General features: G+C 46.2%; 1 protein-coding gene across 5 annotated transcripts in view; it reads left to right on the forward strand.

Moving 5' to 3' along the window:
- The window catches only part of LOC126571849 (polypeptide N-acetylgalactosaminyltransferase 5), an 80,600-nt gene that overhangs the window by 24,902 nt on the left and 41,859 nt on the right, over window positions 1–13,839 (forward strand). For 4 of the 5 annotated variants that reach the window (XM_050230683.1, XM_050230684.1, XM_050230681.1 and 1 more), the window contains exon 2: window positions 4,128–4,751. In XM_050230683.1, coding sequence (XP_050086640.1) covers window positions 4,563–4,751 — 189 coding nt within the window. In that variant the 5' untranslated portion in view covers window positions 4,128–4,562. Of the gene's footprint in view, window positions 1–4,127; window positions 4,752–13,839 lie in introns of those variants that run through there. The other variant, XM_050230685.1, reaches the window with a different exon arrangement.

Below are 13,839 nucleotides of genomic sequence, written 5' to 3' on the forward strand. Positions count from 1 at the left end.
GCTCTCCCAAGGCAACAATTTAGTGACCATAAATTTACTGGGCTACCACCGTAGGGATGAGTGGGAAAACTGTAACACCAACGGCGGATAACTAGGTATAAGAATGAAAAATGCAGTGCAAGGAACGTTCTGATAAACGCACCGAACTGAAGTTAGTTGGCACACCGAGCGTAATGAGCTGTGCGATAGACAGTGCAAATCATGTGGACCAAGAGAAAAGTTCGCGTTGCTCCGCACCGTCAGCAATTTTCTCGTTCTCTCTTCGTAAAGCAGAACCCGGGAATTGCCATGAAAGGTGCCAAGAGGCAAAGAATTTTAGACAAATGCTTCTAGTTTGTGTTGAAAAACGATTCAATGCTTAAAGAGAAAGAATATTCTCATCTCGCGACACAGCAAATTGGATTCGGTTTTTGGATGTTTCTAGTTCCATCCCAGTCGTCTCTACTGCTGTTGGATATCTGCTTTATCACTTTCTGCCAGGCGGTGCATTATTCCCAGGCTCACTCACCCCTTGCTAGACCTTTTGTGGGTCTTACAGGACAGTTAATTAAGCATTTTCCTTCCGCGCAATCTTTCGACCCGAAACCACGATAGCCCGGTGGCCGGCAATTACTGTTTTCCTTCCAGGTCAGATGGGGCCAGACTTGCTGCGTTCGTTGGTCCGTTCATTCGTTTGTTCCTTCATGGGCATGTCACTTCATTCGCAGTCTGTGAACATTCCCAGCATAACGGACCGTTATTTGTGGGAGGGCAGATGAGCGTGTCATGGTCGGCACTGGTCGAGCAAGAAGATGACCATCCTGCAAGCGCCCCAATGTAAGCCGCCGCCGGTTTGGGCGCTACATGTTGAACTGTCCATTCAGCAAACGCTGTGCCTGTTGATAGGCGGTACGAATATGATTTGGCATTATTAGTGCTAATGTAAGGTGCGTCGGTAGCACTCTCTATAATAGCTCCATCGCCGTTGATAACTGATGGACCGGAAGACGTTGATAATCGAACGGAAGGCTCGTTCGGCTGAGCATTAGCACTTGGTCATTTGTGTGCGTGGTGTTGGCCATCTTCGGTGATCAACTTTGAACTGATATCCGTTCGGACGTGAGAGGAATGGTTGCTTTTTTTTGCTTTCAGCGTGGAATAAATACGTCTCATTTGGACTCCGACTGGATGTTGATGTGACCTATCGGTCTTTTCTTTGCTGTTTCCGTTTACGTCTGAAATTACTTTCAGATCCGCTGAGCTGTTTCGCGTCATTTCGATACAGTTCGAAGATAAGTGATTAATTGTAGCTTCGTGATGCCTCCGCGGGGTAAGAGATGGAAATCATATGGCATAGCAAGATAGAACTCAACAAATTGCTCTTTTATTCGTCTTCAAAACTATCCAGAGCTTTTATCTTCTGTACAGCAGAATTCTATTAGAAACGGCATACGGTTGATGGCACATAAGAAATAAAATAGAATCAAGCGTTACGAAGGGCAAACCATAATGTACCGGCGTAGTTTAGTGGGAGCTGGGAAAAAAGATATTTCTTCTATTTATGATGCGGAACGCTTTCTTTTAACGATTCAATCTGAGGTAGAACGACCTCCGCCTTTTTGGTGTACGAGAAATGACTGCCAGCCATAAGATAGCATAAGATTATGTTATGTTTCGGAAACGATTTGTAGCATTTATGATGCATTACTCGGTAATAGTTTGGGTCAGAGCAAATTAGCACACCCGTCGGTGCTGGAGTAAATTTTTTGACGCCGCTTAATGTAGCGCCATGTTAATGAGAAATCGCTCCAGTAGCACAGAGAGGGGAGTGTAGCGCACAGGGTGAGCTATTAAAAGAGCGAGGGATTAAATGATGCGAACCGAAGCGAAGTTAATAGTTTGTTTTACCTACCCATTCATCGAGTCCCGTTTTTAATGTTGCTTTACGTCTTTTTGTTTTATTGCAGCTCATCACATGAAATGCATTTCCCGCATTTGATAGATCCACGTTACTACACCGCAATGAAAAGGAGGAAGAGCGCACAACACCGCACATGATGCAGGGAGACGGCGGTTGGAGCATCATTATACTGCGGAACTGGACGCTCCCTTGCATGCGACTGGAGCGCATTAACCAGCAGCCACCATCAGCATCATCATCATCGTGACGCCCGTGATCGCTGCGCCATGACGAAAGCACCACAACTTTCCCTCTCTCGGACCAGCACCGAAATGGTCCACCGTTCCCGCTAGCACACCACTAGGGCAGCTACTAATTATTCATCGAAAATGCATTAAAATTCATTCGTCGGCCAGATGGTGCTTTGAACCCAAACCGTACTGCAAAAAAGGGCTGGTCAGACCATTATGCTTTGCACAAATTAAACCGTGGCACTGCTGTGGACACGTCCACATGGTGTGCGGCTAGGGTGGCAGGCGGTAGATTTGTCAAGCTTATGGCGATGGCGTATAGTCACAGCAAAGTGAAAAGGGAGCTTTTGGGAGAATTATTCACCGGTTGACCGCGCGGCGAACATTGTGGTCATTTTCCGTTCGCTTTGTTTCAAAGCTGTTTCATTTGCATCGTTGCTGTGATAGAGAAAATGAAAAGAACCTCAAACTGGGTGAATGTAACGGGACCATAGAAGCATCATTTATAGCGAAACCATGCTCTCGTACAGGTTCGCTTGTGAGCAGGTGAATTGATTTATGATCTTGGTAGAAATGGAGCCGAGAAATGGAAATGGTATTTTTAGAAATGATAATGCAATAAGAATGAAGACTTTTTAAATTCGTTATACTTATGCAACAGCAGGGATCTCATTTTTCATGTTCAAGATAATCATCGTTTACATGAACACATATTAGTTTGAAAGCTGCCTGCTAGCAATAGTATAGCCCGTATGTTGGCACTAAACGTTATTCACCTGTTGATGGACGTTTTCGAATTTTGCAAAAAAGGGAAGTTGCATTGTTGTCCAACAGGTTTTTCAGTAGCAGCACCAGCAAGTATTGGTGTTGTTCTTGTTGCAGTTAATTAGTGCATCGTCACGATACATGTTTAATGTGTTTTGTGCATGCCTGCACCGGGATATGATATCAACTTTCCCTGGATGTTAACAAAGCGGGTAATAAACTGCATACCAAACCGCACTAGTTGACCAGCATGCTCGTGTACATTGTACAGCCATTCGCTGCAGACATATTCATTTAGCGACTGCTTATTTATTTAATACAACACTTTTTCCGGGAGCTTTACCCTCATAATGGTAGTGCATCGCACGTGGTGGTCTATGGTGTGGCGTGCAGTGGTCAATATGTAGCGCCGGTTGCGTGGGTGCCGAATCGGTGTTTTTTGTTTGAACGGATTGATTATTAAAAATTGCAACACATTTCTGTTTACTCTGGACATACTCGGGCAGTCTGGTGGAAGGGCCGCGTGTAGCTAGCGGTGGATGATTGAATTTTCCGACCAAGGCAAATGAATGCTCATACGCATTTACCTTTGCGCTACTGCAAATAACCAATAACCATTTCGTGCGCAAATCAAACGATGCACGATGATGGGTATTTGACGGACGTATTGCTACCGTTTGTGCCCGGAAACAGCGAAAGTGGTGCAAGCCTTTTCCGCCCAGTATACGCACATCCCTTAACGTTGGCAGCAAGCTATTTCGCACCAACTATTTATTTGCTTCCGGTGCGGACGAGCCACTTGTTTTTTTCCAGTGAGCTACGCTCACTCCGAACCCAATTGCTGTATGGTTATCAGTGTTTCTGACGTACCGCATGCAATAGTGGTGTCATCTTTATCGGGGTATGTTGTGCTGTTGTAAATGGTATCTCTTCGCGTTGAGCAGGCAACCACACGTTAGGGTGATAAAATGGAAGCATGTGCTCGTGATCGTATCATTCGCTCGGGAAAGGGTAAAAGAGGTTCGGGAAAAGAGTTGGAAGGAAGGTATAGCTAGCCTAATGCCGACGCCGGTTGATAACATTGTACTTTCCGCGAACGACGAACAGTACGCCGGTGATTTGAACTGTAGGGGCTTAACATGCGTTAGTGTTTGCTTTCTTCTTGATCGTTACGGGACTTAATAATGTGAGCCAGAGTGATCGATCAATAATTACCGATTATTTGCTTTCAGTTAGGTTGGCTAGAAGTAAACGAGCATCGAGAAAGAAGGTGAGCGCTGAAATCTAGCGTTATCAGATGTAAAGTAGTGTGAATCCATCCGTGAAGTGAATTGTGCAGAATAAGTGGCGCATACTGGCTGTTAATGCGGCTTCACACGTGAGATGTTATGATCCTTCCCCGGTGCACTAACAACTGGCAGCAACCTTGAGGCTCATCAACAGGAGCGGCAGGAAATTTAAATATTCCTGATAACGTTTGTGTAAAGATATTTTAGAAAAAAAAGCGAATGGTTTGCAGGTGGCAGGCTGTCTCGGTGGAGTGCTAGTGTTATGTGGTGCATCGCGTATGTGTAGAGTGGATCGTTTTGTGTGTTGTGTTTTCCTTTTCCGTTCACGGTGAGTGAGTGGGTGGCCGAGCGCAGAGCAATCAGCAGCTGAGGCGCGAAATGTCCAACGTCAACTTTAGCAGAATGTTCCGCGGCAAGTTCCGCACGAACACGTGCCGGATTGTGCTGCTGACGTCGCTCGTGTGGCTGTTGATCGATGTGATACTGATCGTGAACTATGCCGACTGTCCTAGCTCCGGAGGGGGTTCCAGTTGGCTTTGCAAACGCAATGCAGAGTATGACGTAGAGGTGAGTCTCTTGCTATTTTCGTCTTTGAAAAAAAAAAATCAACTATTCTTTCCTAGTTGTTAAATGTAGCTCCCCTATGTGTAATCAATAGCATACAATTGTTTTACTTTTTACCTTGAAAAATATTACCAACGCTAAAGCTGCTTATATGCTGCTACTACAAGAGAATAGCGGATGCCCTGTGCCATTCCCAGCAGAATTCAAAAGTCCGGAATTTTATAATACTCTCAATGCGGTGCCAAAGTTTCTGCCATCACATTCTCTGGTGTAAAGGCTGTGGATTCCATCCTGGAAAGTGGTTGGATTTATCGATTTTTTGTTGTTTGTTGTTTGTTTATTGGACCGAAGTGTATGGCCTCACATATGGCCTAAACACATAATCTAATCTAATAGACGCAAACTTAAGAACTAGACGTAGCGTAGGTTAACATGAGAAGGTACTTAAAGCGCGAAACAGCAAGATTAAAGTCAAATAAGGCGTAGCGTAGATTAAATTGACGGCACATTGACAAAAACGGTTCGTTAAAACTGTAGCGCTTCCTACGGAACTGAAGGACGAGAAACTCGTAATTTCGGAGCGTACATCTAGGGACGTGAACAGAGAGTCTAGCCAATAAATCAGGAGCGTCAATAGAACCATCCAACAATTTACCTAGAAACGTACAGCGAGCGACTTGACGCCTATGATCGAGAGTTTCTAAACCTAACAGTAAACATCTAGTTCTGTAGTCAAGCTTAAAAGTCACATCACGGACAAAGTTACGTAAGGCATATCGTGTAAACCTGCGTTGAACCGCCTCTAAACGCTCAATCCATTGGCTCGTAAAAGGACACCACACTATACAATTAGATTCAAGAATAGAACGAACATGACAAATATAAAGAGCCTTAAGGCATGTCAAGTCATTAAATTCGGAGGACAACTTACAAACAAAACCTAACATTCGATAAGCCTGACTAAGGACGTTCCTATAATGACTGTTAAAATTCAGTTTACTGTCGAGCGTAACCCCTAGGTCACAAACTTCCTCGCGCCGTTCTAATATCATATCGTCGATCTTATATTGGTAAGGGATAATATTGTACGACTTATGGAACGATATTACACAACACTTATTGACAGAAATACTTAAGTCATTTAACATGCACCAATCGCAAAAGGTATCACATATCGATTGTAATGCATAACTATCCTCAATTGATGACACAGGTAAGAATAGTTTAACATCGTCAGCGAACAATAAGCAGGCCTTCTCTGGTATCACTGAAGTCAGGTCATTCACGTACAGAGAGAACAAAAGGGGCCCTAGGTTGCTTCCCTGTGGAACTCCCGATGAGCTGACGAAGTCTCTAGACACAGTACGGTCAAGCTTAACGCGATAATGGCGGCTGGTAAGATATGATTTGAGCCAGATAGTTAACGACGGCGAAATCCCTAACTTATCTAATTTGGCTAATAGGACAGTTACATTAACGCGATCGAACGCAGCTTTCAGGTCAGTATAGATGGCATCTATCTGACAACCTCTCGCGAACGCGGAATAGCACGAAGTGATGAACTCAAGCAGGTTAGACGTAACGGACCTTTTGGGAAAGAAGCCGTGTTGTCTGGTGGTGATAACTTGCCGACAGCGATGCAGGAGGGCACTATAAACAATCCTTTCGAAAACTTTTGAGCAGGCGCAAAGCAAGTTAATTCCTCTGTAATTCTCAACCAGGCTTTTATCCCCTTTCTTGTGCACTGGAATCATCCAAGAGATCTTCCATTGTACCGGGAAAGAACCTTGGTAAAGCGACAGTTTAAAGATGCGGGCGAGCGGTTCGACTAAAGAGGAGCAACACTCTTTGATGATCACAGCGGGAATACCATCTGGACCCGGATTCGAGGATGGTTTCAGGCAGTTGATTGCAGTCACAATAGATGCTGGTGAGGTGTCAACATCTAGACAGTTGAAGCTAAGAACGTCCAGCGGGACGTTATCGAGAATGTTGTTCATTTGCAATGGATCAACGTTGGACAGCGATGAGAACGTGCTCTCGAATTTATCGGCGAAGAGATCGCATGACTCCGATGTTGTAGTTGCATGAATCCCATTGAAGGACATTCCGTTTGGTATATGGTTTGAACGTCGCTTTGAGTTAACAAACCGCCAGAACGATCGGGGGTTGCGAGTGAGGTTATCCCGTTCGCGCTTGATGTATCTCCGATACAAAAAGTGATGATGTTGACGGTATTTGTTATGCGCAACGTTAAATGCCATTTTGGTGCTTTTTGATGGTTTGCGTTTGTAGTGACGATAACTGGTCAACTTGTATTTCTTTAGGACACGTAGATGAGAAGTAGACCAAGGAGGACCACTATGTGGTATAACCAGGGGACAACAAAGCGGCAGTAAGTTAAGGATAGTCTTGTTAAAACAAGCTACAGCAGCGTTGACATCCGGATTGCCATCAAGGAAACTCCAATCAGCTTGGTCCAGAAGTGTACATAATTTAACCACATTAGTACGTTTGTAGTTGAGTATAGGAGCGGTATCGACGGCAACGTTAGTTGTGCTCGGAGAAGCTAGTAAACCCGGAATGATAAGCTCCAGCGCGGGATGATAGGTATCAATCTTCACGATCGGTGAGTTGGATTCATTGAGGCGATACTCAGATTTTAGTATGTCATCGGAGACAAAGATTAGATCGAGCATTTTTTTAGAAATGTTTGTCACGTTATTAACTTGGGTAAGCCCATGAAAGTACGTTGTGTCGAGGAGTTCGTTGGCACCCTTGGAGAAAATCGATGATGCATCAATCGTTGGAACCTTAGTGACTTCAGTGTTCCACACTAGAGAAGAGTAGTTGAAATCACCAAACACTGCGAATAGATCGTCGGGGCTACCAATAACATCATCAAGTGTATCGACTAGGCTAGTGAGGATGCTAGGGTTATTGTTTAAGTCCGGCGGCAAGTAGATGGCACCAAGTATAAACGCAGTGTTACTGAGGTGAATTTTAATCCAAACTTGCTCCACATTATCAGCAGTGGGGATTAGGGTTGATATAAATCTAGTCGAGACCGCAATCAACACACCACCACCTCTGCACTTTGTACTGTTGCGACAGTTGCGATCTAGGCGGTGCACGTGGAAGTTGTCCGGGAACAGCATAGGCGATGGAATGACATCATCCAACCAGGTTTCGGTAAGTATGATGATCTCAAAGTGTGCAGCGGAGCAGAATGTGAAAACATCTTGAATTTTGGTCCTCAATCCGCGAACATTCTGGTAATAAACCGCGAGGCTGTCCAAGGCCACCGGTGCCGGACACGCGGTCGATGGAAGGTGAGCTGGTATGAGAGTGATGACGTTGTTATCGAAGGGTTGACCTCCAAGTCAATCTTCCTCAGGACCCGAATCATTGCCGGATCGTGGTCTCTTTCGCTGTTGACAAGGAGTCTCAAGCAATGTATCAATACAAAGATTCGGCGCGAGTGAATAACGAGTTGGTGATGGTGTTGAGAGCGCGGCCAAGACATGAGGGGACTCGGCAAGCTCAGCAGCAAGCGAGGTCAATCTAATTGGCAGCTTAGAGACCCGTGGTTTGTCCATGAACTCTCGAAAACTGACCCCGTGAGGCCAAGTCGAAGGGTCGAGTGCTTTCTCCTTCAAGGCCACCGGTAAGCCAACCTTAAATGAGAGAAATGACACCGATGTGACGTCACGATCTCTCGCGAGCAGCCTCCTCACAATCACATCCGTAGCACCAAGACACTGGTTCACCATATCAGCAACCTGCTCGTCCGTGGTGTCCGTAGCAAGACGCGAAAAGAAGATCCACCATCTCGCCGGCTGCACTGGAACCGTTTTCAGAAGGACCTTCGGTGCCGTCCCGACCGCAAGCGGCGGGTTCCGAGAAACCGTGGTGGCCTCCGGAGGGTGCTCGGGCAAAACGCGATCATTAGTGACATCAGCATAGTAGGCAGCAGGCGTTGTGCCCGCCTGTATCGCTACAGGTTGGCGCTCCGAACCCCTCGCCCACGTGCTCGAAGCGGCCAGCATTCCATGGGGCGGTTTGAGTGTACTAGTGCAATTATGGTCACTGATAGCACCGAGAACGATGCCTCTGTGATGTTCCAATGCTGTGGCAAGGCGCTGATCGAAAGCATCTATCAATGAGGTCCTCAAATCAGCAGCCTCACTAACACGTCGATCCACCTCCGAAAGCATCTCGTCCCTGAGCGACGCGATAGCCGCGCCGAGTTCGCCAACTTTGCTACGATGAATGTTACAATCTACACATAGCCACCGTAGCTGAGAAGCTGGGTTTTTCAGCTCCCTGGCGAGTGTGCTGGACACACCTAGACAGGCATAATGGTAAACTTTCTCACACACGCCGTCACAACGATACATGCCTGCCTCTCCACCGATAGGACGAGCACAGACACCACAGGTAGCGGCCATTGTTGGGTGTTAGTGATCGGAGTGTCAAAATCGTAGTGTTGTGTAGATACAGTGATGCCTTGTAGGTTTAGTGACGTTGCTATGGTAGCGGACAGTTTGTGAGTGGGTGAGTCCCAGCTGATGACGGTGATGTTAAGCACACTACAATCCAGCACCAAACAGCACAGAGGACGCCAAAAAGCGGAATCGGCGGTAGAGCCGCTTCCGCAACAGAAACTGCACGAAAACAACACGGAACAACACGTACGCGATCAACACAGGAACGAACCTCAATGGAGCCGAAATGCACCCAGTAGGAGCGCGTCAACAGTGAAATAACAGTGGATCAAAACAGAACAAATCGAATACACGTCCGGTTACAGTGAGTTACGCTCGCTTGTTTTATTTTATCGACCCACTTGCACTGGCATGGCGCTTGAGCGGAATGTAAAGTTCGTTAGTTTCGATCAACAATTTGCTCTCAGCATTCAATCTGCGCTGCTTTCTACGTTCTTCGATGGGAATTTTTCAGGAGTACCGCTGGCTCGGTTGGCCAGCGGTGTGCTGCTGCGAAGTGTGTAGTGCGTTCCGAGAGGTTAAATAGTTTTGAAACGATGCCTGGGGCTTTGTTATAAACTGGAAGGTATTTCAATGCACCGGCACTAAAGCGCTCGCCGGGGAATCTTTGAGCAGCATTTGACAGGTGCTCTTGCTGGCAAAGTTTTTATCGGGTGCATAACTGCGGGATTCCTATAAATTGGTTCACAAAATGCACGACAGAATATTCCAGTAAATGATGAATAGTGCGGAATTCACCATCGGTGCGGACTAGGTGCAGCGGTTAGAGTTAAAATTATGGTATCTGTTTTACCACATCCATTTCGCACTAGTGGCTAAGAACCACCAATGCGAGCCAATTTATCTAATTGGATAGTTATTCTGATAATACTGCTTGTTTTTTATTGCTATTTTGCTACGAATGTTGGTTAATGGTCAATGGTTTATCGGATTATGTGCATGTGGATTATGTGCGCAACGAATCATGCTATCCAGAGTGAATAACTAAATTAAATGGATTTTTCTGTTGAATTTATGATTTCTTGTTTCTCCATACGATTGCATCATTTCATGTGAAATGTACTGCTCCTCTGCAACATGAACCTATGGTAGGAAGTTGTAGCCGATATTATGTAGACCAATTTTACAGACTCGACATCGAAAGAGATCGAAACAGGTGCATCGTTTATGGCTGCCAATGCTGCATAACTACGCAACATCTATGTTTTTTTCTCTTTCCACTTGAAAATACTTAGACACATTGCCTGTAGCGCACTCCACAACTCACTGGAAGAATGCCATCGACATAAATCAAACCTCGCACACACACCTGTCCAGCTAACCGTGAGGCCGGGCATACGAACGATGCAGCTGCATCTGTTTAATTTTGCGAAATAGATTGTTTCTTCGCGCAAGTGCTGGTTCGTTGTGAAGGCATACACAGTCCCCTTTGCAGCTTCGACGATTCCTCGCGACCGCCGGTTTGGTTGGGAATGGGTTTCTAAGCGAATGCATCGCTCCGAAAGACCCCCAATACGTTTCGCGCAGTGACTCGTGCAATCGCGAACTTTGCTCGATCGGATTCTGGAAGCTGCAGTGGCTTTTAGGTTGCCACCATGCCGGTTGCACATATTGGCTTGGCGTTTCCTGTTCTATCTCGCCTGAATCCGATTGGAAGTGGAATCGTTGTGGTTTTTAGTTATAAATTTGCTATCTCTTGGGGGCTAGAGTTTGCTAGCGGCGAAGCATATGCACACATGGGCTGCAGCATGTGGCGCCAACATCGAGTGCAGAGGTGGCCACCATCTGGTGGCCACCACCAACAAATAACAAATCCTGCTGCCGCAAAGTGAACTATCCCCTCTGAAAGCTCCAATCAGAGAGCAATTTATATTGCTGTGGCCCAGTTGAGCGATTCTTCCAACGAAGTTATCGATCACCAAACGTTCGACGTATGAGTAAAGGAGGAGAAACGGCCAAGCTCTCCTCAGCAGGGATGGCGAAGGGATTGAATATAGCCGATTGAACCAACCCCTAAACGGCTTGGCCGATGGTGGTATCGTCTTTGCTGTCCCGGATTCGGCGTTCGATGTCCGTTGTTCGTTCTATTCGTTTGCCAAAATTACATAAATCAATAACGAAACCCTTTTCGCTTTCGGCTCTTATTTATAACTCTTCGTCGTGTTCTTGGTGGAAGGATTTTGCATATCGAGCGGGTCCGGAATTGAAGATACTGTAGATTCACGCCGTCCGGACCGTCCGTCCGTCTGATTAATCTGAGAAAGTTTCGAGAAAGGACGAACTGGGGCGCTGGGAGCGGAACAGGAGATAACAACATTTCGTAAACCCAATGTTTCCTATGGTTGGGATTCGTCGATGCTGTCGTGGCCGAGTGTCGGTTGTGTTTACACGCTCGAAAGGTTATCTATTAGATTGTTGGACCTTTCGACATCGTTTCGCTGGGGCCGGAGTGTGGTTGTTTGTTGACTGTTACATAGTTTGGCGAACATTTACTACCTGATCAATTTGTAAATTATGAACCAATCTCAAGGGTTCCACGGGAACTTTGTACTGGCCGAAATTGAACGGCCACTATCCGGCTACATGATTCCAATCAAGGAGCAGCGGCGGCATACACTTTTTCTTTCCAAGTCAAATATTTACTGTAATGAAGTTACTTCTTCTCCATCTTTCAACGCAACAACTTGTACACAAAACGGATGTCCGCTGAAGAGTGCTACCACCATAAACATCCACGTTCAGTTGGTAGCAATTATACTGGCCTAATGCAATCAAAAATCAATCTCAACTTTTAACGTCCAGTTAGAGTCAACATCGCGTGGCCGCGAGTCAGCCATAACTTCCGCATCGCTAAATTAGCGTCGTGAACTAATTTGTTGTTTTCGATTAAAATTGCAATACTTTCCGCCTGCCGCCCTGACTGACTGACTGACAGACAGGGTAGCTCCTCAGGTCAACACCATACGACGATGGCATCAGAGATAAAAATGGTAAACTTTTACCCTCCTGGCCCCCCTTCCGGTCGCTTCTATCAATTGCTCACCGTTTGGTCGAGTGTGCGAGCCAGTTTTTTTCTTCTCCCTTCTTTCCTCCAGGAGCTTTCGTATTCTTTTGTCCCATTTCTCAGGGACCCATCACCTCTCCCATTCCAAGGGCCGCGAGGATGTCGCGAGGCTGTTGTGAGGGTGAAAAATGACAGAAAGTTAATTTGCCACTCGCGCTCGCTCACACCGCCCAAGAAGGGAGCGAGGTACCGGTTGGAAGGGAACGATGGAATAGAGCCTTAAAGTGTCACCCACCGGGGATAGTAGAATTAACCTTTGACACCGGCGGGCGGGCGTGTACATCGGGCAGAAAGGAACAAGGACGTTAGCCACCGAGACAAACTCGTTCCTTCGCGGTGCGCGCGAGGTGATGGCGGTGGGTTCGCTGTAAGAATTCAATCACATTGCGGTTTCGCGTGAGCTCCCATTCTTCGTTCGAGATGTTGGAGGATTTTTTTCCCAGTTTTTTTTTTGGGTTGGTCGGTCCTGTCTCGTTCCATTTTCCTTTTGCTTCCATCAAGTGTCTGGGGCCCCGGGAGTAAATGACAATTGTGAAGGTAGATGGTTGGTTTATGCTGTGTGCAAAGGGAAGCTGTGCGAGTCCCTGACTTCATTAGCATAAATTATGCACCGGTGCGCGAGTGCCACGCGCGCCTTTTCTTTCGGCGTTTCGAGGTAGAGGAAAAGCAAGCACCTTCTGCAAGGGCTTGGAGCTCGTTTTTCTTGAACGCTATTGCCCCGTCTTTGTGGAGACATTTTTGAATAGATTTTTCTTTCAATTTTCAGTGCAATTCTTTTTCTCCGGTGTTCTGTTTTCTTGAAGAAAGTTTACAATTTGGCGTCAACGGTGTAATTAGATTTGCCTTTGTTAATTTAAATCTTTTGATAGTTATAAGAGAAAACTTCCCACCGCTGGCTGCTTTCCCTAATTAGTTTAGTGTATCTTCTCAGCTCTTTTGATATAACGTGCATACGAGGTCAAAATGCAAATGGTTCATTTAACCACACAGCACGAACCTTAGGTAATGTTTTTAACGGTGAACAGCCCGGCACGTAACGACATTCTCTATTGTACAAGATAAAAAAAACACACACAGGATCACATCACTGCTAACGACACTTGCTTGTAGAGAAAATGACAGAGAGAGCTATGATGTTGGTAGTAAAAAAGATGTTGCAACATATTATGTTACCGCAGCATATATCTAACAGGAGCGAGCATCATCGGTCCTACCGACGCATGTCTACCACTCCCTATCAACAGCCGCCGTCCAGCGCCGTAAGGATCGCACGTGGTACAAGGATACTCGAAAATGAACTGTTGCCGGCCCAGATTCGCTTGGTGCGCCCTCGGCAGTGGCCATCCCGCTCCCTGGATGTCGTGCTGGGTGTGTGCAGATAATGAAGCACTAGCAACAGCAGTAGCAGCAGCGGTGCGTTTGGCGTTTTGCAAAATGCATCCCCACAATGCTGCTGCCGCTGCTGGCATCGTTCAGGTTGGACAAGCCGCTACCACCGACGCAGTGTTTTGCCTTTTAA

This window comes from Anopheles aquasalis, chromosome 2 (genome assembly GCF_943734665.1).
Source record: "Anopheles aquasalis chromosome 2, idAnoAquaMG_Q_19, whole genome shotgun sequence".
Taxonomy (NCBI): domain Eukaryota; kingdom Metazoa; phylum Arthropoda; class Insecta; order Diptera; family Culicidae; genus Anopheles; species Anopheles aquasalis.